The sequence below is a fragment of the Phodopus roborovskii genome, unplaced genomic scaffold (assembly GCF_943737965.1).
Source record: "Phodopus roborovskii unplaced genomic scaffold, PHOROB, whole genome shotgun sequence".
Classification (NCBI taxonomy): Eukaryota; Metazoa; Chordata; class Mammalia; order Rodentia; family Cricetidae; genus Phodopus; species Phodopus roborovskii.
Genome location: NW_026125489.1, coordinates 5,919,702 through 5,944,340, shown reverse-complemented (window position 1 = coordinate 5,944,340; position 24,639 = coordinate 5,919,702). Strand labels below are relative to the sequence as shown.

At 46.4% G+C, this 24,639-nt stretch overlaps 1 protein-coding gene across 2 annotated transcripts in view; it reads right to left on the bottom strand.

Annotated features, from left to right (window-relative positions):
* Srgap1 (SLIT-ROBO Rho GTPase activating protein 1) overlaps positions 1-24,639 on the bottom strand; it is a 220,131-nt gene that overhangs the window by 107,428 nt on the left and 88,064 nt on the right. For both annotated transcript variants that reach the window (XM_051176164.1, XM_051176165.1), the window contains exons 2-3: positions 12,936-13,131; positions 6,592-6,754 (exon numbers count right to left, since the gene is read on the bottom strand). In XM_051176164.1, coding sequence (XP_051032121.1) covers positions 6,592-6,754; positions 12,936-13,131 — 359 coding nt within the window. The remainder of the gene's footprint in view (positions 1-6,591; positions 6,755-12,935; positions 13,132-24,639) is intronic.

The window sequence follows — 24,639 nt, the reverse complement described above, 5'->3', positions numbered from 1 at the left end:
GACACCAATAACTGGTCTGAACTGGACCACGTGGTTTCTCTTAAGGGTGCGTTTCATAGTTACAATTAATTATATCAAGCATCTCCTTTACACAGAATGTTAAGTACTCAGAGAGGCAGACAGAAGATAGAACTAGTAAGAGAAACCCCAACAAGTTTTCAAGTGTTTCTTGGCAACTATTCTCAAGGTAATTAATTACTGGTTTAACAACTGACATTTGAGGGTTGGTACCAAAGTAACACACCACATAGACAAAACTTTCAACATCGCTGATGCCATTTGGTTTGTTTTATCATTATGTAATGTATTTTCAATGAAACATACAAGGATCACATGCTTAACCCTCCCTAAGACTCCGATAAAGCTTCTGAACACACGGTAGATGGCTCGTCTGTAGTTGCTCACCTGCTTACCTTCCAGCCAGGTGAATCATACGCTTCTTGATGTTGCTAGGCAACAAGACAACTATATGACTTCAAGAAAAATACCACCAACCACTGCCATTCTTTGAGCATTTACCAGGGTCAGCCATCTTGGCACGTATTTCACCAAAACCAAATGAAAATATTTTATAAAAAAATACTTCAGGGAGTTCTTCTACTATGAGAAACAATAGTTCAGCTTTATTTATTTCTAGAAAACAAGGTATCCATGAGGATGCTAAGACTCAAAGAGAGCCAGCAAGTACTGCTAGCTTGGACTTTTCTTACTTATTTATCCAGGACATATATCAATAATTAAGCTGTCCCTTGAGGCCACCAGAATACCATTTAATTCTTCTGCTACAGTGCACTAAAATGTCTTGGAAAAGCTCTTGTTATATTATTTACGAGTGTTGCACAAGCATTCTAACTCATATCCGGTAGATCTCTTGCTAGTATAAAAACAAAACCAGTCCATTTACTTTTCAGGGAACATATTACTGGATAACACGGTCATGACGGTCATTTCTCCAGAAACTCAAAAAGGTTAAGAAGGGCATCCAAGTTGTCAAAGTCTGAGGTCACCCTTGGCCTGACAATTCTTTTTCAGTTATGTAACAGAAGTTGAACACCACTGGTACATTGGAGATTCAAATGTCCCCTTACAGGGACAGGCACGAACCCATGCAAACAGCCCTGCACTCCATGAGGCATCAAATACCCCATTCTGAGGGGCTGTTTCCAGGCATGAGAAATGCTAGTATTTTCCATGAAAAGGGCAGGTTGCCAAGCAACATGCAATGGTATCTCTATTTTTAAAAAACCTGTACTATACAAATAAATGTAACACATATATACAGTTGTGAAACATTTATATACAGCATAAAGTGTTTGTATATTTCACATACAGATATGCATATCAATTTTGAAAAGAGAATGTGAAAACATTAACTGATTGTGTAAACCTGGGGAGCCTAAAAAAATATTTTTAGTGTTCCCTACATTTCTATAAAGAATATACATTGTTATATTAAAAAAAAAAAAGAAATAAGACTATGCATAACCAGGTGGGCAATTTTCAGTATTTCAAAATGGATAGGTTTTTTAAAAAGATATTTGTGCATGTGTTCGGCTATGCCATCACAAAGGAGCCACAGTGTGCACATGCAGATCAGAGGGCCAACTTTGTGGGTTCTGGGAATTGAACTCAGCTTCATCAGGCTTGACAGCAAGCACCTTTATCTGCTCAGCCATCCTACTGGCCCCTCATGGGCTTTTTCTCAAAACAAGGTCAGAGCTTTAGAGGTTTGGCAAGCAGACTGGTGGCTTGTATGTGTTTTTTACTTATTTTTAATTAACTTTAGCTAAAGCATCTGTTTGGACAATGCTTACTTTAAATGCTGTCTTTGTCAGCGTGGCTATATCCCCATGAAATAGCTCTGTCCTTCATACCAGGGCACATAAATAGATGCGGCTCCTTTTTGACAGAAGGGAAAGACGAAGGACCTTGCTGGGGATCGCTCCTTCCTGCCAGACTAAGCCACGCCATCAGTGGTCAGCCCACATGGGCTAATTTAATCTACAAGTCTGAACGTGATAACCTATGTCCGTAGGCCAGAGGAGGGCTATTCCCAGTGGCCTGAGGCCAGTCTCAGCTACTTGAATGTGGATGACTGGCAGATTTTTCTGTCTCCATCCATGGCCCGGCTGTCTTCAGGGTTTCAATTACACTTGTTCTTTGGCCATTTCACAAACATTTATAGAGCATCCTGATTGCTATAACTGCCCACCTTCTCCTATCCCCCTCCCCCAATCTGTCATCTTCCCTACAGGCCCCCCCCCATCATATTTACATGGATTTGTTTTGTGCTTCTTCCCCCACCGAGTTCACCAAAGAGCATGGGTTTGGAACTGCCCTTGGGCATCTGGTGGGCTCACCTATTGGTACCCAATTAAAGACAATGACTTCTCACCCAGAATTCCCCAGTAGGCCCTCACTCGGCGGGGAGTGATATGTAACCCTTCCCCCATCACACAATAACAGGCGCACAATAATAAGTTAGCCCAGGGCCTAAGACCTCCTCAGCCATGGATTTGTGACTGAGTTTACAGGACCAGGCACTGATCCTCTCCTGTGCCTCAGATCCACAGACAGCACTTGGACACCCATGTACACGGTCATGCCAACAGTGCATCTGTGGGTATATCTTGCTTTGCAGGTTGGCACTGTAGTTCATAGGGGTCACAGGTGCTTAAGGTTGTTTGTGGTTTTCTCCCCTATCAGTCTGTACAGTACCCCTTCAGGGTCCAAGAAAGCTAGCCAGTAGGGAGGAAGCTTCCAGATCTGTCTGAAATCGATTTCTCACTTCTTGTGATGAGGGTGTATGGCGACGGAAGTTCTCAGCAACAGGGACTTCCCAACTGATCCCTGTTGGGGTGACGATGGCATAGATTGTTTTGCTGGCACTGGGGACTTTGCTGACCAACAGGTCCTGCGGAGGATCCTACTGGGGAGTTTTGGCGTGGAGATTTTTATAATTGCCTTCTTGCCCCTCCAGCTCCATCCATAACCCTTCTACTGCATCTCCTTGCTGACTCCATGTTCTCTTTTAAAATAACCCACTCGGTCCAATTACCGGGAATCCAACTTAGGTTTGCTACAAGAACAATACATGGTCTTACACACCAACCATCTCCCCAGCCTTCATTATTTTAAAAGCTCTCGTTGTCTACCCATCATGCATTTCATGTCAAGTTCATATCGAGCTGCTTATAGAACACTTCTGAGTCAAGTTTTTGTAGCAACACATCTATCACTGCTCCTGATGTAACTGAGAACGGAGTCTTGCAGTTGCTTTCTACCGCTGTGCGTGGAATTGGGGATGCCTACAGTTTGGCTCCCTAGCAAGACCAAAACAAACACGAAACCCAACAACTCACTCAAAAGTATGGCAGAATGGTAAGCCTTGCTTTCCCAGCACCTGAGATTGGGACTTCAAAGACAAAAGACCCAGCGTCGGTTACAATCATAAAGACAAATGGGTTCTAGCAGGGGTGTCTGACCTTCTGAAATGTGACACTGTCATTCACAAAGTTCACACCTGAGATCTGCACAACTGAAAAACTAACTATGTAAAGCAAAAACAAAACCAAGACCCACAATGTTTTGTAATGTTGAGTAAGCTGGTGGTTTTGTTGGGCTGTATGCACGGAGTCCTTCACTGTAGGTAGGCTGTGAGTTGGACCTACATGTTAGTAGACTGACAAAGTTCCTCCCTAAGCTCTGTCCCTGTGGTTTTAGTGACTGACCCTTTCCAGCTCATCAGCCATGATTAAGAGACAGAAGGCTGTTCAAGAGGTCCAGAACACTCCCAATAAACAAAACGTAGCAGGAATCCATTGCACATACGGTAAGCCTTAGAATCTAAATAGGTAATGGCATGTGCCTGTTTTTTAATTTACTGTACATCTCCCAGATTCCTCCTTACAAATTAGGAATTCATTTCCCCAACTACTAGGAATATTGCTAGTGGGCTGTTGAGACTCAGTCAACCTCTCCCTGGGAACTGCTCTTGAGAACTCCCACTAAAGGCGCTGCCTTTCCCAAGAGCAATCCAAGGTCAAGGGCTCCAGACCAAAGCCTGGGGCTTCCCGCCTGGATATGAGGCAACTCCAGAGGTTCTCCCAGCCCCAGGCCCCACACAGCGTCAGCCTCTCCCTTTGCCCAACCTTTGTTTATTCTCTGGAAGAGTAGACAGGCAGCATTTCCTTGAATGACTTGAACGATCTCCCAAGATCACAAAACAAGGAAGCAGAGGGGCCTGTGTTCTCACCCAGACACACGTGACTGGTCAGTCAGTCCTTGCTTCTCTCTGTGTCATTAAGCCCTTGACCCTGTCATAGGCGGTCCCTCCTTATTTGCCCATCTTTGCTAGTCACTATCGCCATTGCTTATTCTGGTCCTACCAACCCAGGCCAGCCCCGTAGAACCCTGTGCTTTCCAAACACAGGCGTCCCTGCGGGCCCTTGAAAAACTCCTAGACTTGGCTAGACTCATGAAAAGTGCCCCCCTTCACTTCCAAGGCTGTGTCTTTGAAGCTCTCCCCTACGAGTAAGTGAAGGTCCCCATCCTCCAGGCCCCTACAGTGAGCTCTACATCTCTTTAGCTTGGGAATGCTTAATTATTCTAATGAGTTCCTTGCAAGCAGGGGCACGTCTTTTAACTCAGCCTCGCCAGCCTGGAAGCTTACAGATGTTTTGTTCGGTGGATGAATAAATGAGGACTGCTCATGGCTGAATCCTTGCCAAAGCCCCTAAGTCAGGCAAGTGTCTTGGTAACATTCACATGCGGATTCATTACGACCAGCACAGCAGCCTGACACACATCTGGATGCCACTGCAGATGCTTAGGGATCCCACAAAAGTGTACGTGGTCTCCACAGACGATGCTAATGGAGTGGTAAGAAGGTTCCATGACTTCCCTAGCTCAGTGGAAAATAATTTTCAAGCTCTCTTATTTAAGGTATTTCTCTACCTAGTCTGAGATCCAACCCAAAAAGTCCTTTGTTGGAAACATTTTCTTTTCTATTTGACATGGCCCACAATGACTTGGATCTTGCTAAATTTCCATTTCTAGGTCAGAAATCAAACCTTATGTGGTTACTACATCGAGCACAGCCTGCCTGCCTGCCTGGCTGGCTGGCTCTGTACTCTTGTTATAAGAGGCCCCTTGGAAACACAATGTATCGTGAATGGTCAGGGTCTACCTCCTTCTCTGAGGCCAACACAGTAGGTCTGGATATAAATCTAGGCACAGAACACGATTAACACCAAACTGAGGAGGTCCGTGGAGAGACCCTGCTCTCAACCAACATAGAAACTGAAAGCTGGGCAAGATGCTGTGTGTGTCTTTTGCACGGGAAATGCTCCAATTTTGTTATTGTTCTCAACAAAAATGTCCAAACAACATACATGTTTGCTAAGAGCTGACTGAAGCTAATGATGGCACAAAGGCTTAAAAGCCCAGTGTCCACCCCACCCCCAGCCTTGTTTGTCTTCTGTAAATGGAGTCAGGAAGGAGGAAGCTTCTTCAACACATTAGAAACATTAGAAACTCAATTTTCTGGACCCTGTAGAATCCCGCCCTCCCCCCCCCCATAGTCTCTGCAGTCAGGACTGAGAAGACAATGTGGTAATATTTTCCTGGGAGGGCAGCACCTGCTTTACAAGTCTGGTCATGTGTGAGCTAGAAAGCAGAACCCGAGGTCCCGTTCTTTAAGTGTGTCTCCTTCCTAAGTGTGGAGGTCAGTTCTCAGGACAAACAGAAAACTTGTAGGTACTTGAAAACACAGAAATAAGTGTTAAGGTGGACGTTCTACCCAAGCCCCCTCCCCTAAGTCCCTCCAAACCTTGCTACATCTCAGGAAGTCTACCAAACACTGACCCCCCCACCCAAGGTGCTCAAGACCACTCCCACAGGGTATTTAAACTGCACCCCAGAGAACAGGCTCCTGGTTTCCCTCTCTTTCCCTTCTCTCGGGGGTCTGGAAGGCCATCCCGCAGCTCTGTGTCCATTAAACCTGGGCTTTTTCTAATTCGGTTTGATTTGGTCTGATTTGGACTGCTGCATCAGAGGACAGGCTTATCGGGGTGTAGAAACTTTCCAATTAAGATTTTTATTATTTTAATTAAGTGTGTGTGTGTGTGTGTGTGTGTGTGTGTCTGTCTGTCTGTATATGAATGCTTGTGCCCAGGGAGGGCAGAGGCATGAGATCTCCTTGGATCTGGAGTTGTGAGCTGCCTGACCTGGGTACCGGGAACCTAACTCACATCCTCTGCATGAACTCTTCTAAACTGCTGAGCCATCTCTCCATCGTGCTGCAGGTACCCACACTTTTGTTCATGTTGCTCAGATCAAATACTCATTTACTGAATATAAATAAGTATATCCAGTATATAATGCTGAACGTACTGTGCACACGCACACACGTGAACATATGTCATACACACGTACCAACACATACAGTATAAACACACATGCTAGGTTTAACAGTCTAATCTGTGTCTTTAGAGTGTTCACTGCCTTTCATGCCCATCGGGCACCTTCTCGGCGGCTGTAGGGGTGGTGGTTATTAGGAAGCACTCGGTGGCAGGGAGGTATGGAGTCTACCTTTTTAAACATCCGGGTGGAATCCTCGCTGATTTGCATGAACCTCATAATGACATTGTTCAGGTAGATGTCGCTCAGGGTGGCGTGGTCTTTGCTTTCTCTCCTCACTTGGTTGAGGAGTAAGTACCAGCAGTTCACAGGAGACAACAGGTTCTGGTCCTTCCTGAAGGTAAAGGAGGACAGAGGACAGAATTACGGTCATTTCAAAGGGCCCAGATCAGCCAGCAAAGGTCACCCGTGCAGGAGGAAGGGCCACAGTGGACAGGTACCCCTGCTGTGCTTCCCGCTTCGAGCATTTCTTAGATGGGGGCATGCTGTAGCCTGCAGGAGTCCTGCAACTAACCAGGCCTGGAAAGACACCTTGGATCAAAACCCCTGATACAGCACTTTGGCTGTACCTCCCCCCATTCAGCGCCCCACTAGGGGAAGAATTCTTCTTCCGTGAGAATCGATTGGCTACTGTCTCACACAGGCTGGTCTGCTCCTGCTCACGAAGTCTCATTTGAGTGCTGGTCCTGCTGCTGGGAAAGACATTTGGTTGGGCATGCTTTTCACGGAGCATGGCTATTTATTAATCCCTGGATGTCTAACCTCCAGCCTCCAAGAAGCATTCCCGGGGAATCAGAACTTTATAACATTGTCTCAAGGCTCATGAGCTGAAGGAACCTGGACGCTTGCTGGCTCGTGACACGTCACGTGTCCTGCTGAAATCTACGGAGCCAGCTCAGATCCATAAACACTCCTGGTTTATTTTAGATGAAACTAAATGAACTGCAAAGCACACATAATTAGACACATATACACATACTCAAAGAAAAAATTCCATCCCAACACAGTGAACAACCAAAATGTCACCGCTTTTAGAAACTTAGATGCTGTCCCCTCCTTTGCCACCTGCGGCAGGAGAGGGAGCTGACCCTCCCTGACAGGAGCTGCAGCATTCGGGAAAGTGGGCTCTGCACCTCGACCGGGCCGCCCAGCATCTGACGGTATTGACAGGGGTCCAGGTAAACTGCCCTGAGAACATGACTCAGGGAGATATGGCCCACACCCTCATCTGCCACATGGTGGTGGGGGTGGGAAGAGATGTCCTCCAACCTGTGGCAGGGGGAAAGCTGGCCCTGAGGTCATTCAGAGTGGGAGGGATGTCCCTGTCCCTCATGAGCTGCAGCACTCAGGAGAGTGGCCCCTGGACCTTGCCCTGACGGTCCAGGTGTAGGAGAGCAGGCCCTGAGGGCACAGAAGCTGGAGAACGGGGCCCTGCCATTTGCTCATTGCTGCAAGGGGTAAACTCAGGGTAAAACTGCAGAGCTCACCCTGGTGGTGAGGGGGTAGAGCTGGTGGACTGACGGACCCTGCAACTACCCAGGCCCAGAAGCAGGGTATGAGTCAGCCCACGCCAACATCCACCCCATCTGTGATCTGCTGGAGCATATGCAGGGGCCAGTCCTGCAGACCCAAAGCTACAGGACCTCCACAACACAGGGCCACAGCAGGATAAGCAAGGAGTCCCAGTGAGGGCCCAGCATTGATAGTGAGGGGAAACTAGCCCAATGATTCTTTGCAGCCAGACGGATGACAGGCTATACTGTGCAACTCATGGTGCCACACTACAGCTCCCATGACACGGTTTTGTCTTTCTTTCCCCCGTCTTTTTCTCTTAAATGTTACTTATGGGGGGGGGGTGTGTGGCAAGGGCAGAGGGCGGATATGGAGGGATGGGGAAATGAATAGGATTGATGCTCGATGTGGAAGACACAAAGGAGAAATACAACTACAAAATCACAACTACAAAAACTAACCACGAAATGGCCAAATGCAAGTGTTTCTCCCAACTCACGGCACAGAAGGGCCGTGTCATCAGATGTGGGTTCTATTGGTTTTTCTCTTTAAGTTGTGTGTGTGTGTGTGTGTGTTGTGTGTGTGTGAATAGGAAGGGGTAGCGTTGGGTAAGAGGGGAGGGGGGGGGACATGTGCCATGGCACAGATGTAGAGGACCAAGCCAAGCTCTGACATGCACCCTTGCTTTCCAAAGTGTGCGCCAGGCTACTGGCCTTTGAACGTCTAAGGATTCCCTTGTGTTCTCACGGGAGTGCGGGGTGACAGACACATGTCTGCTGACATGTCTGAATTCTACACAGGTTCTGGGGTCAGAACACAGGCCATAAGGCTTGCACGGCAGGCACTCTCCTCACTGAGCCATCTTTCCAGCAAAGACGTAATACTATTCGTGAACATTGGTGACTGAACATTAAGCCATGGGAAAGGAAGAAAGTCACATCTTCCTACCACTTAGGCTTTTCAGATTCCACATTTAGAATCGCATTGAATCCAGGAAGCTGAGCACAAGGATCAAGAGTTTAAGGCCAGGCTGGGCTACAAAACGGTATAGCATGTATCTCACTGCATAGCAAGTCCAAGGGTGCCTTATAAGGAGACCCTGTCTTAGAAACAAAGAAAACACCCACTGTCCCCAAACACACTGCATTACGGTCTCTGTCTAAAAGAAAGCAAGGACAGAAGCAGAAATGGGCCCAGGAAGAAATCCCTACGCACACTGGGATTCCAGCTCTGGCCTGGGATGTCCTTTCTCTTAGAAACGCGCAGAAGGAACAGTGAGTCCATGGCAGGCGAGGCTGGCCTTCCTCATGACATCCTCTGCCGAGTCAGCCCCAGAGGCAAGGGCCACTTTGTTCATCTGAGCTGCCCTCATCCTTAAATTCCCTGAGGCTATTTCATACATTTTTGTGTCCTCCGTACACACCCAGATGGAAGCATGAACTAGAAGTTCATCGACTGAGTAAGCAAACACATTAGTATCATCACCTTGTTGTTAGTGTCAATCACAACATCGATAATAATATAGTAATAACAGCAGCTGTCATTTTACTGGGTGAGAAGCAATAGGCAGGTCAAGACTGGGGACTTCAAGCCAGGTTTGCGGAGGCATAGGCGTGCAACCCTGTCAGCTTGGAAGGCCGAGGCAGGAGGATGACAAATTTGAGGCCAGCCTGGACAACTCAGGGAGACCCTGCCTCAGTTTGCATAAATATTAATGAAAGACTGGGGGCTCCCACTCTAGCCTCTCACCTGGGCCCCCATGCCTTATCTATCTGGGTGGCGGTGGGTAACTGTTAACCTCTCTGTACTTCGGTTCCTTTGCATAATGGGTAAAATAACAGACTGGGTCTCATGAGGTTGCAAAGGCAATGTCTTGGGCGGCTTACTGTCTGTTTACATGCTTGCCCTCACACCTGGGGCATATTAAGTGCTGCATATAGAACGATAGCTATTTTTGTCTAAGAGGCTGCTCTGACTGAGACCTGACATCAACCATACTTGACTCCTTACCACAGCCACTTGCTGTGTCCTGACTGTCAGCCAGAGAACTAAGGCTTACCAAGGATTTGATAAGGACCACAGTGAGACAGACCAGCCTGAGGCTGTGGGGGGGGGGGGGCTGGTGGGGAGCCTGGCTCTTGGCTTCTGCAGTAGCAACTTGCGGCTAAGGACGGGGCTCACAAAGATAGCGACCACCAAGTGAGTAAAGCCAGGCTCCAAGGTTTAGCTTCAACGGGTGAGCGCATGCGTGTGCTAAAGACTCGTCTGTCTGAGAACTAAGACAAGGAATGCAGCACACGCATCCCCCAGCCAGCCACCGGTCACAGCTAGGAGGACACTTCCCTGTCTGTCAAGGCCACTTACAATCATGAGCTCTCACACCTCACGTTAGAGAAAGCAAAGCGCCGAGAAGGTAGGTAGTAACACACAGTAGTGGTCGTTAATGGAGCCATGTTCTAACCTTTGGACCCCTTCCCTCCCCAGCTCCACATTCAGTGATAGGCAACTCTCAAGTCAAAGGCAGGGCGAAGCTGCCTGTACAAATATTAATTGCATTTATGCGTTTGGTGGCGCACACGCCGGTGAGGCGCAGAGAACAGCTTTCACTAGTTTCTTCCCTTCCGCCTGGGAGTCGCGGCAATTGAGCTCCGCTCATCAGGCTTGACCCCATCTGCTGTAAAGCCATCTTCACAAACCAGCAACCCCTCCTTTTAATCCGGGCTCCAAGGTCGTGCAAGGGTATGAAACTCAAGTTCAAGGTCACTGAGAAGAGGCCGGGTTCTCAGCAGCACCCCCAGGCCCAAAGGGGCGGGCTGGGCCGCCTCTTTGCTGCCCTTGTGTGGGAGGGTGGCATGTCTTTGATTTCCTCTGTCACTGGGGTGGGTTACCCTCTGGGACTGGGGGACAACGAGGGGGGGCCGACAGTGGAAACTTTCTCTTCCAAGTCTGTATCTTGTGTAGACCTGTCACCAGCGCTTCTTCTGCAGGGTTGAGGGCTGGGTTCCTTCACAAACAACCTAGACCTTCACAACCCTCCCTTCCTGCCTCCCTCCCTTCCTCTTCCTTCCTTCCTTCCTTCCTTTTTCTCTTCCTCCCTTCCCCCCTCCCTTCCCCCCTCCTTTCTGTCCTTCCTTTTCTTTTTCTTTTTGACCATGGAAACTTCCCTTGCCTTCCCATGACTCCAGGTACACACTTAGAAGGTCATTGATTATATTCTAACCATCATGTCAGGGAGATCTATGGCACAGGTGTTTACCAGATTCCCTAGCCAACCATTCTTTCTGAAACAAAAGCCTAGGATGCTTTTCCGCTGTCTCCCCAACTGGGCGCTTCCCTCTCCCTCCAGGTGGCTAGAACGTAAGGCCTCCTCTCCCTCCAGGTGGCTAGAACATAAGGCCTCATGCCAGGAGAGACCTTTGGTGTTCTTCCTTCTCTAATATCCCCCTGTAGTCCACAACCCTACCTGTCACTTAAATGCAACTTAAAACACTCCAAAGATTCCTATGTCTGCAGGACACAGCCCACACAGATGTGCAAGAAGCTGTGCTGTGCTGTGCTCCAATTAATGCCCGTGGCCACCCTGCCGTCCAGCACGGCATACTCCCAAAGGACTACTACTTTGCAAACCTGGCCTAGAGTCCTTCCCTTCCTGCCCTTCACCTATGAAGCTCCCTTCTCCAGTAACCCCTTCCTGGTCAGCCCGTCCTTATGTGTCCACTCACATACCAGTCTGCTTGGGGCCTGGCAGATAGATGGCTCAGGTGGTGGCGTTTGTAAGCTTGTAAGCTTCAGGATGTGCGTTTGAGCCACAGATCCCAACCCCAACACTGAGTTTGCAGAGACAGGCAGGTAAACAGTGTGTTAACACCCAAGAAATGATACCCTAGGTTGTCCTCTGGCCTCTACAGCAGGTACACACTAAAGTGTGTATACCACTCGACACACATGCATCGCCATACAGGCATTTGTGAGTTTGCACACACACACATACATGTACACTCACACATGCACACTCACACATGCACACTCACACATGCACACTCATACATACACACACATATACATACACAGACAGACAGACACAGACACACACACACACACACACACACACACACACACACACACACTTCATCACTCTTCCAAGACCTTCCTTTCCAGGATCATTACAGAACATGCCTCAGCCCTGTCTTTCAACAGAACCCTGTGCTTGTTCTGCTGGTACACTTATGTTACAATTACCAACCTGTCTCTCTGACTCTGGGTTTTAAATTATGAAGTGAATTTCATGACCAGAATAACATGTATGTTTTTTTTTTTAATTACTACAAACACGTTGGGTGGAGGTGGGACATGCTCCCCATGAACATTAAACCCCAACAAAAGTTATTGCTAATTTTCATATAAAAGTCACTAGAGGGTGGTGCAGGCTATAATCCTGGCACTTGGCAGGCAGACTGTCACAGGTTCTAGGCTAGCCTGGGCTGCAGAGTGAGACTTGGTCTGAAGAAACGGAAAAGAACAAGCAACGACTCGCTACAGAAATCTTGAGGCCTTTGCTCACAGCGGCTCTTTAAACCCACCCTTTCAAATGTCTACCTACGGCTGATAGCGGCTTTTCTGTTGCTAGGAGTTTTATAAACACCGATTCAAAATATAAAGTTATGTCTATGCAGGGTAAGTGGGGCAGGAGAAAGGTTGTTAGACTTACAGGGACATGAATGCCAGTAATTTCAAAGGCGATGTCCAGCATTGTGGAGGTTCACCTTGGAAAAGAGACTCTCTGAATCAAGTCTCTCTCTGTCCATCTGTCCCTCCCTCTCTCCCTTCCTGTCTCCTTTCCCTCCCCCCCTGACCCACCCCTACCCACAGGTATTGAACCTATGGCTCAAGTCTCTCTCTCTCTCTCTCTCTCCCCACCCCAGGTATTGAACCTATGACCTCATGCTCACCAGGCAATCCCTCAGTCCCCAGAGCAACACCCACAGCTGGAGCCAGCTTCTTACTTGAACTGCTGGTGGTCCTTAGTACTTCTTGTTTTGGCCATGAACCTTTCCGCCAACTTCTCCAGGTTGCGGGAATATTCCGTCTCAATTTCGGCTTTTTTCCGGAAGAAGTCTTGCAGGTCCTGCAGCAGCTGGACTCGCATCTCCGTCTGCTGCTCGAGGCATTTTTGCTGCTCAACCAGTTGAGCTCGGATTTCTAAGGACAAGACAAGAAGGCACCTGATGACGTCATGAAAATGACAGAGGCAAGCTGACAGGCAAGGCATGAGTCCGTCTGATGACATCATGAAAGTGACCAAAGCGAGCCCACAGGCAAGGCATATCACACCGGTGGCCCTGCTTATGGCCTCTGCTTGAGTCGTGTATTATAATTATGCGTGTGGCATGAAGATGGAAACATGCAGAGTGGATGTGGGCACCAGAAGACAATCTGTAGGAATTGTCTCCACCTCTCTGCCATGTGTATGTCTCAGAGTCATTAGTTCGGTGGCAAGCCCCTATACCCAATGAGCCATCTCATAATTAAAAAAGAGATGAGATCCTGGGGAAAATGTAGCCAATTTGAATAGAAATACATGTCACATTTGTAATGCCACAAACACACATTGAGTCACGAGAGAGGGAAATCACAGCCTTTCAGATACTCCCAAACGCTGGGGTGCTGTTGGCACCTGAGTGTATCAAGCTTTTCAGTGCTGTTTTACCTTAACTATCCCTTTTGAGCTTGAGCATAAAAGAAATGGGTGTCATTTTCCAGACATCGGAGCTGACACATTTGTCAGCTGGCACACATAGAGACTGACATCTGGCAATTTTTATTTAGGGCATACATTCCTTATTTGTAAAACTCTTAGCCTTCGGGGTTCATAGGAATGCCGGACCTAAAAATAATTTCTTTCTATATCCAAATAATCCATTCATAACAGAGCAACCCTCAGACTCCAACTTATCATATAACACCAAGGCTGTTATCCCCGTCTTCGCCTTGGACACATTGTTGAAACCAACATCTTTACTGACACACAATCCTTTTACCATTTCCACTATGTTAAGGACTCGAAGAATGTGCACCTAGGGATTCAGGAAATGCAAAAGGCAATGCAGCAGATGCAAAATTAGCTGCAAGCGGCCACTGCAGAGAAATCTTTGCTCTGGCAAGCAGGACACACTACGCACACACCTCTGACCGGCTTTGATCCTATGACTTCCAAAGACAAGAATAGTATTCCCGGTGGAGGACCTCTGTGTCCCTCCATGCCCAGTGTCCACACCTACACCCTGAAAGAGGGCAGCAACTAATTCAGTGCAGAGAGGAATCCTGTCCCAAGAGCATGCTCTTCATTCCTTTGCAGGGTCCCTTCTAGACAGAGCTGGTAGTGGATATCCAGGGTTTCGCAGGGATTTGATGCTGCTAGTTAGCTCAGCAGTAGCCTTGTGGTTACAGTGTGAATGTAGAAAAGGCACGTGGGGAAATCTGCTTACTTTACTAATGCGGAGTTACAACATTTATGCCTTCACTGTTTCTGTTAGTGTTGCCTTCCCAGGTGGTAAGAGGGACTTCCCCGGAGCCCAGTCTCAGCTCTGTGAGTCTGACTAATGGAATCCTTCCTGCCATCTTTCCACCCATCCAACAGTTCCGAGCAATTGTCCTATTCCCTAGTGACACTTTGGCAGAGGGGCTCAAAGAGCTCTGCCCTGGGGTCTGCTATGGTCCAGTGTGGCTCGGCAAAGGCAGGGAGGCACACCTCATGTTCCCTCTGGGTTGAGGGGATGCTCCTCCTAACCTCTCAGGAGTATGGTAGTTGCTGGAGAGAATGCATCACCAACAGGCTTCTAACCACAAGGAAGGACATCTGCTTCCCAGTCAATCAAAGAAAGCGGTTTCCAATAGAGTGTTACAATCAGCTTGGCTGCCAAAAGTTTTCTCCTAAAAATATGGAGAGCTATTTTTGTTTCATGAAGAATAAGAAAGAAAATCAAGGATGGGGGATATTCTTCATTCAGGAATTCCAGTAAATCTTTTGAGCTGAAGTGATTTTTAGCAAATCCCGTTGTGCAAAGAGAAAATGAATCAATCATATGAGGTCCTTCCCACCCACAGCTTCCTCTCACCTTGGTATCCAACAGGAGATAAACGCGGCTCTGCTATAGATCTTATCACAGTTACTCAGCAAATGCACGGGCTTCCTTCAACTGGGCATAAATAATTAAAACTCCTAGAAAACCCAGGGGCCTTTAGTTCTGCACCAAGAATTGCAAGTCCTCCCCTAACCCCAGATTCCTGGGCAGTCCATTAGGGCCCCTCCCAGCAGCTCTCCTGGGCAAGTCTTGATGGGGCTTTTTACTTCCAGATTCAAGGTTCATTTTAATTTAGCCGAGCACATCATTGCTGAGCCTGCATCTTACGTTAGGCAGAGTCCCAGGCTCTGGGGACCCAGGTTTGCTGTGGAACAATCCTTTCATACACTATGAATATGTATTCCTCTCATTGGCTAATCAAAGCTGACTGGCCAATAGCCAAGCACAAAGTATGGGGGGGGGGGTGATCAAACTGAGGATACAGGAGAAAGGAGAGAGAGTCTAAAGTAGACATGGAGAAACAAGATGAACATGCTAACACAGGTACCGCCACGTGGCAGAGCATAAATAAGGACTAAGGGTTAATTTAAAATGCAGGAGCTAGTTAGTAATAACCCTGAGCTATTGGCCAAGCATTTACAAATTAATGTAAGCCTCTGTGTGGTAATTTCAAAGTGGCTCCAGGACAGGAAAACTCCACCTACACAGCTATGTGCTTAGCTTCTTCTAGATTGACACAGAAACCTTAGACACCCAACAGCAGTTTATAACAAAGAGAAGATGCAGAAGGAGGAGTATGAACTATAAAAGGGTAGGAAGACATGCTGACCCAAATAACAGAGATTACAAGATGCACAGCGATACCCAGCACAAAGTAAAACAGCGCCCCTTGTGGTGGGAGGCATGCTTGGAAATCATACGTGGGATAGGGAATTTGTATAAAGAACCCTTCTAACTCAACCGTAAAACAAAAAAATACAGCTTAAACCGTGGGTGAAGGATCTTAGTCAGTGTTCCACACAAGATGATGAAAACGTGGGTCAACGGATTACTAAAAGTTGCTGAATATCATCAGCTGCCGGGAGACGGAAAATTAGGAGCACCCTGACACCCAAGTATGGGATTCTAACAGCAACAATCGTAAAATTTCCTGCCACACTGGAGAATATCCTGGCACTTTCTCAAAAGCTAAACAGAGTCACCATGTCTACTTCTGGATACACAAAATTAGAAATGAAAATACACTTCTGTACAAAACCACGTGCATGAGTGTGAATGGCAGTATCGTCAGTAAAGGTGAAGATAAACTAACTCTGCAACAGAATACTGTCTGACAATAAAAATGAATGGGGACCTGGCTCACATTACGGTGGACCTTCAAAACATAAGCTCACATCCATCGGCTGGCAGAGTGCTTGCCTATCCTTTAGATGCCCTGGGTCTGGCTTCCCGCACCACATACACTGAGAGTTGTGGCGCACATCCCTCATCCCAGCTCTTGGGAAGCGGAGTCTAGATCATCCTTGGCTGCACAGCAAGTTTGAAGCCAGCCTGGATTATGCATGTGAGACCCTGTCTCCAACAGAGAAACAAGATCAGAAAGTTTACTGTCCGTGCTATTCTCCTGAGACTGCACAATCCATAGTTCGATTCATGTCAACTATCCAGGACAGACTCGTTCACAGAGACGGAAGCTGGGTGAGTTTTGCTTGGGGTCTGGAAGACTGGGAGGGTCTGGGGGGAGTGGCTGCTGTTGGGGGATAATGGAAAGGCCCCACCACCCGGCATGATTCATCAGATAGTTGTGTAACTCTGAACAGCATTCACATCTCACATCTCAAAACCAGAGGTGCCATTTTTTAAAAGACAGACGCGTCACAGTCCTGAGGATTTCAGTTGTGGTGCCTTTTAAACGACCGTGACAACAGTGAAGACCTCGCTGCCACCCTTTCACACTTTCTTGTTCTAACGTCTTGTCAAATTAGACGGGATTGAAAATGACGTCTGCATAGAGTGACCTTTCCTCAGGACCTCCGTTTTTGTCAGTTTATCCAAAGCCAGTCAGTGAATGGACTTACCAGACAGCATTTGAATGTTTGTTATCATTTCCAGTGGGATATGAGCGCTCTACCTAACCAAGTAACAGGAATGACTTATGTACCAGGACTCCCACACTATTGCAAAACACAGCAGAGAAATGTAAAAGGGCGGTATGGCCGCACAGGTTCGGCTGGTTAATATTTAAAAACATAGGCCAGCACCTATTAAATAACCATAATGGCTGTTTTAATACAATCTCACCTCTTGTTATTTTAAAGATTTTTAATTATGTCTCCTCTGTGTGTGTGTGTGTGTGTGTGTTGGGGGTGTTTTGGCTGTTTGTATGTCTGTCTCTCTCTTCCCCTCTCTCTCCCCCTCTGTGTGTGTGTGTGTGTGTGTGTGTACATGCGCGTAGGTATGCACAAGTGGGTGCAGGTACAAGTAGAAGCCAGAGGCGCTGGACCCCGTTATAGCTAGAGTACAGTAGGTACTGAGAACTGAACTCGGGTCCTTTGGAAGAGTGGTATCTGTTCTTGGTCGACAAGCGTCTCTCTAGCCCCTCTGTGTTTTGGCTGTTGTTTTGAGTCCACAGTCCCAGATGGCCTGAAACTCACTACATGGACCAGGCTGGCTTTGAACTCACTGTCTCTGTCCACACCACCACACCAGGCAGCCTGCTGTTTTTATTTTTTTTGTTTAAATGACTGTTATTCATTTCTTTTCTGAGCATCAAACAAAATGGAGAGACATCAATAGTTCAATAAGCACAAGGCACAAGGCTTTCCAACCACAGCAACTGATGTGAGGGGAAAGAAAAAAGAGTTCCTAACTTATAAAAGTCTGCTAACACCAAATTAAATGATATTACCCGGAAAGAGAGGAAACGGTAGATGCGACACGGAAACATTGGTATGCTCTTGCTCTGTGTGTTATGAGTGACGAGGGCTCTGCTGTAAACAGAGACTAGGAGAGGGGGTACTTGGGCCACCTGATAATATAGTGAAGGACCTGGACCAGCTCAATTATTTCATCTTTCTCCTGTGCTCAGGGTTCCCACGGGTCAGCAGTCTACACTGTTAGAATGAGTTAGTGCCTTCACCCAAAGGAAATAAGGGAATGACCCAGAGGACACGCCAGCCTCTTGTCTCCAAGAAACTAAAACCCAGTCCCACTCTAGCCAGTCTCACTGGTTACTTACAAGTTCATCGCTCATGTGACTGTTCAGATAGCCCAGTGACTGCTTCTTAAGCTGAAGATTTAGAGCAGAAAAGAAAAATCTATAAAAACAATGGATCAAATAAGCAAAAGCCATTTCTCTCTGGCTGTCCTAGAACTCCCTCTGTAGATCAGGCTGGCCTTGAACTCAGAGATCCGTGTGTGTGTGTGTGTGTGTGTGTGTGTGTGTGTGTGTGTGTGTGTCCTACAGGCATTAAAAAAAAAACCTGTAGGAAAACAAAACAACAGAGCTCTTGCACGAATGGTGTTCATGTTTTCCCCTAAGCCCCCATTAGCTTAGTGATTCATGAATCACTTCCTTCTGCCTTCTGTTATAGAACTAATAATTACTATATTTCTATTAGATTTCTTACAGAGAATAGAAAATGATTTCAAGTTACAGTGTAGAGAAACCCAAGCAACTGTTCAGACCCTGATGTGGCCATCGTGCACACAGAGCATATGAAAGATGCCTGGATTCCCAAACCTTTTTAGTTTTCCATTTTAGAGACAGGGTCTCATGTAGCCCAGGCTGCCTGGCTCCAAAGTCACTAAGAGGCTGGCCTGGAACTCCTGATCTTCAGGCTTCTCTACCTTGCATGTGCTGGGATTAAAGATACAGATTCCAAAATCTTAATAAAAGAAAAGAAAAACATCCTAATAATTGATATATGAGTGTTAAAATTACAAAGTAGATGTGCCATGTCTTGGAAATACAAAACTAGTTTCGACTATTTGCTCATCTTCTTACTTTTTCAGGTGTTATTAAAAATACTATTGAAAAAATAAAATGCAACTACTAAAACCATCAAAAGTACGAACTGTAATTTCCATCTAAGAGACAGTACTCCTCTCAGAGCTCAGGAAAGTAGAGGGTAGCTTTCTCGTGCGTGGATCTAGAGTGCCCATCAAATGATTGCTTGAAGAGAGTTTACAGGCTTCGTCAGAAGATGAGGCTCAGGCATGAGTCAAGTGGAGAACATACTTAGAAGTGTGGCGGCGAAGGAGTAATAATCGCCGCAGAACCCATGCTTCTTCAACTGTGAAATGGCCACTAGATCATCAGTCTCCTTCCACAAGCAGTGCAAGGCTGCAATGTGTAAGACGGGAAAAATACATCCGGTACCCCATGGAGTGCTCTGTCAGCCAGCCTTTCCATCACTGTGAGGAAGACCCTCCAAAGAGCGACATCAGAGGAAGGGCCTCTCTTCCTCTGTTTTTGAGATTTCAGCCTGTGTCCTCTGAGCCCGCTGGCTTGGGCCGAGGCAGGACATCTCAGTGGAGATTGTGCTGCGGTACAGAGTCATTCACTTTGCAGTGTTGGGTAGCAGAGAGCCCACACAGAAGAGACCAGGGACAAGATACCTTAGGAAAGACACACTCCCAGATGACTGATGTCCCCCAGCTGGGTCTTACTTCCGTCAGCCCATTCAAGGATGACGTCAGCAGTAGTTAATTGATGAAGTTAAGACCAGTTTGATCCAATCAACTCTCAGTAACACCACTAGCTGAGGGGGGGGGGGCAAGCTCTCAAGGCATGAGCCTTGTGGGGGAACATTTCACATCCAAACCATAACAAGCCAGTTATTAAATGGGCCATGCAAAAAGAAAGAGCAAATCTAGAATGGATGGTACAAGCCGAGCTTTCAGAAAAGAAAGTATCACTGGGCCAAATGGAGTCATCATCCATGGAGCTTCGGAGAGCTTGGTCTTGCCCTGACTCTAAAAAGATGGACAGGGCTAAAAGACTGCAGGAATCCCAGTGTAGATACAGTTTTTAAATAAACTCAACATACTTCTGGTAGCCTGGCCTCGGGGTAGGGTTTCAGGAAAGAATGTCTGTAGTATGCGGGCCATAAATAGCTTTTCAGGTTGCTGCCACAATACATGACTCCCTGTGGTCCTTTTTCTGCCTTAGAATTGCACCATTAATAGCTTAAGCAAGCTAAATGGTACAACAGATCTCTATGGAGTCAAATGGCCTCTACCCCACGCTCAAAACCACAGTCCCATCTTAGAAGTACATAGATGCTTAACATATTTAGGAGCACGGACTTAAGAGAGATCCCTTTTAGGGTCATATGGAAACCTAGTATAATAAAATCTTCCTAATAACAAATACACATATGAAAGCAAGCTAAATGAAATCGCCAAATAATTGGGAAGGGGGTGGGGCAGAGGCCCAACAGGACATCATCCCATATCACCAAATGAAGCTTCTAGTGGTATGAATGGGTTACATCTAGTTGAAGGCTACTGGTGGCCCTCCTCTCCACAAACTGATGAAACCATATTGCTGAAGACAACACCTACACAACTCACTGAACATAGAGAAGCCATGCCTACCTAGAGCCTCCCCCCTACTGATTAATATTCATGGTATTGAGAGGTACTCTGTACACTACCAAGGAAGAAAGGTAAACACCCATCCTTCAATGTATAAGAGTCATGTGCCTGAAAGATATGCCGGTGTAACAGTGGCACACAGCTTGTGGGAGTAGCCAACCACTATCTGAACTCATACCGAACTCTGCTTGGGCGACCAAGAATCTGCAACTAGATAGCCCACAGACCTAGGGGGGAATCAAATACTACTATAAAAGAATGTAACAACAACCACAATATCAAAAATGACTCCTAGTGACATTCTGCTATACTTATAGCTCTGTAGCTTGCTCAGCTGTCATAGAGGGCCTTCCTCCTGCAGTATTGAGAACAAATACAGGGACCCATACTCAGACAATACACAGAGAATAAGAGACCTTGGGACACTCATCTCCAATAAATCCCTCCTTCCCAGGGCTCAGCGAACTTCTAGATACAACAGGATGAACTCACAGAGACCGAGGCAGCATGCACAGGGCCAGCATGGGTCTGCACCAGACGAGGTCTTAGAGCTGAAGGAGAAGTCACATGTCCCCATCCCTGACTCATAAGCCATCTCTAATCATGACCAAGAGAGTCTCACTGGGGAAATAAACACTCTTCAGGGTAGATCGCTTGCCCAATAGTAGATGGGCAACACAAAATGAACTTTCTAGGTCCTTTGTCTATCTGTTATGGCTTCTAGTTTGTTTGTTTGTTGTTTTGATTTTTACAGAATTCCTGTGTATGTGAATGTGTGTGTCTCCGTATCTACATGGGTTTCTTATGTCTCCGTCTCCCTACTGGCTCCTTTTCTTTCTCTGATTTGCTTTTGGTTTCTCGTATTCTATTATTATCCCTTAGATGCCTGTTTGTTTTATAAGGAGAGACAGAAAGGGGTGTGGATTGGATGGAAACAAAGTGGGGAGGAGCTGGGAGAGACAGGGGAAAGGAAACCATACCTGGGACATAGCGTATGAAAACAGAAATCTCCTCTCAATAAAAGAACAACAAGAGAGAGAACCCTCTTTTGAATTAAGTGAAGCAAGGAGCTGCTCCTTCACTATGGTTCCTTCTCACGACTACTGACCGGGAAGGTCGTCTTCACTTTTCCTCATCTTCATCATCTACCTTGATGTACCCAGACATCAGCCTCAGTGTTACTAAGCATCAGTCTTTAATAGCCTTTGAAAGCCAAATATATCTTGGCTTATTAACATTTTCAGAAAAATGCATGAAAAGTGAATTTGCATTTTTTTTTTCCTTCAAATCCTGCCCAGGATAAAAGGCAATAAATCTGGGTAATCAATGATTGCCGTTTAACAATCTCACAGCAAAGGGCAGCAGAAAGGAACGCAGGGCTCAACGATTCACTGCGGGGTTGTTACTGGGAGGGAGGAACAGAGTTTCATTAACTTCCTCATAATTAAGCAAGGACACTTAAGACCTGATTAGTAGATCAATTTTCACGACCGGAAAAAGAACTTGTGTGGAAATCATTGATCTGAAGAGACTACTGAGATTCCCATTTCCCAGTGGCACCCTCTAAACACCGGAAAGAACTCAAGATGGCGGCTTGTTGAGCACCCGTGAAAGCATGAGGCTTTCTCTACAGAGGTCTTCCGAGTGGAGAACCTTGAAACTAGTTCAAGGCCTTTGTGCCGAATTAATTGCACAATGAAGGTTTCCCAAATGAAAGCTGTTTTCCTTATGATAGCAATTAGGGTTTTAGAGTGTCCACTAGAAAGCAATTTAAGCTCCCGGGCAAGTTAGCATTTGCATCTACAAGGAGACAGTTATTTCCTCCTGTGCCCTAGGCCCTGTGATGTGTTCTAATAAGCTCACCTCGTTTTATTCTGGCAGCACCCTGCCATGTGGTACACTCTGTTGCGGGTGTCAAAAGCGAAGGGCAACTAACTATCTTAAGTCAGATGTGAATGATTTCCCAAAACCTAGCTAAATGTCTGACATTTTCCTAACATCTTCTCGAATGCCGTGGCTTCTTACGAAACTGTACTCCTTAGTTTAAAATCATAATTATACTACTGCTGCTATGCTCTACATGATATGAGGTCTTGGAACTGTGTGAACTATAAATTCCGGAAACACAGATTGTTTTTAAGCTTGTGAGTAGCGCGCAGTAGGTGCTCTGATGTGCTGGTCTTAGTACAAAGCAAAGTCAAATGTTTAGTTATGATTATGCGCTGGCTGCTATCGCACAGGACCCAGGTTCAATTCCCAGGCCCCACATGGTGGCTCGCAATAATGTGTAACTCCTCCACTCCCGGGGGCTCTGACTTTCTCTTCTGGCCTCCCTGTGGTACATAGACATAGGTGTAAGCAAAACACCCATCTACATAAAAATAAACACATTAAAAGAAAGAAGAAGAATGTCTCCCTCTACCAATGGAGAATACCATAATCTGGGAAAGGAACAAATTAAAGATTAATAATTCCATTTAGTTTTCTTTAAAGTCCCTGGTCAGAGGCTTTAGACTGTATCGACAGCTGTATTTCTTAGGCTGATTTAATTACAGCTCAATAAAATGTCTCTGACAAGCCTCTCAGACTACACCCAAGATGTGGGCTCTTTGATCAAGAAGCTGAGAAAGCAAACTGAGAAACATTGTAATTCCTCAGCATCCACCAAACAACTCCGAGCCACAGCTCATATTCCTAACAACAAAAAGCTATTAACCTGGAGGCCAAGACGGCCTCATACGAGATATTATTTGGTCATACAGTTTTATATATTCCCATGTGCACACATACACACCGTATTTGCACTCCAACAAAATTTTAAAGATTGTTATTTTCAAGGCTTTTCCAGGCAGCCAGCCAAAGTCAAAGAGAATCCCTTCATTCTTTCCCAGAAATGATGCAACTTGGCCCCTGACCCACAGAAGGCTTGCCTTTTCCACAAGGCTCTGGGGCAGACTACAGCCCAGGAGCTAGGATATGGTTTATGGTAGTGGCATAGGGTAAAACCGCACTGGCTCAGTTCTACTTGGAAATGCTGTAACTATCCATAGCAGTCACGAGACCTACTTCTCCAGGGCTCATTCCAGCCAAGATGTAAAATCTGATGGGGATGCCCAACGTTTATGTTCCAAGTGCCGCCCTTTTACAATGGAGACAAAGAGAAGAACAGTGGTTATTGTGCACAACTGGAAGGTCCCAGGGGAAAAAGCGATGGTGTGACAATTTCAAAGGCAATCGACTTAAAGGAGAAAGGTAAAAATACTGGAGCTGAACTTGTTCAAGGAGCTGTCGAGAACGCAAACGAAGAGGCTGGGATTGGCACCATCGTCTCTAGTGCAAGAGCCACGTGCCAGCATCCTACTTCCAGCTTAAATCACTGAGGAATTTCTACTCCCATTCGGTCACAGTCAAGACATAGGGTTTGCCACCACCAGCCTTCCTGAGAAGAGTTAAGAAAAAACACGCACAACTACATGTCAACCTTCATGTAACAAAATTTTGCTCAAAGTTAACGGTTTCACGGGCCTTGGCAAAAACTGAATATTACCTATCTTTGTTAAATTCTCAAAAATATTCTGTTCACTGTTTTACCTCTACAAAGTACCAAAGCAGCAAACTCATCCTCAGAGAGAAGAAAACTCAATGACAAGGGTACTTATGCCTCTTCACGGATGCCTAGCTTCTCTCCAAAGAACAAGAAGCCAGTCTCAACTCAGTAACGGTCACTGAGCAATGTCTACTCACCATGGAACAAGCAAAGGTAAAAAATACTCATATTGCCCTGGTGACATGAGCTCCAGGTTCTGGGCTCTGGAGACATGAAGGGAAAATCCTGCCTCAGGCGGCCTCTGAAATAGAGCCTGGGCTGCACACAGGAGATGTGCTACTGCGGTTTCTCTAACTTCCCTGCGCAGTGCAGTGAGTGCAATGAGCCCTGTGGAGGAAGCGGAAGATAGCATGAAGAGACTCCCACGCTGCCCTGCCCAGGTGAAAGACGGAAGGCTCCGACCTTGCCCCTCGCTGA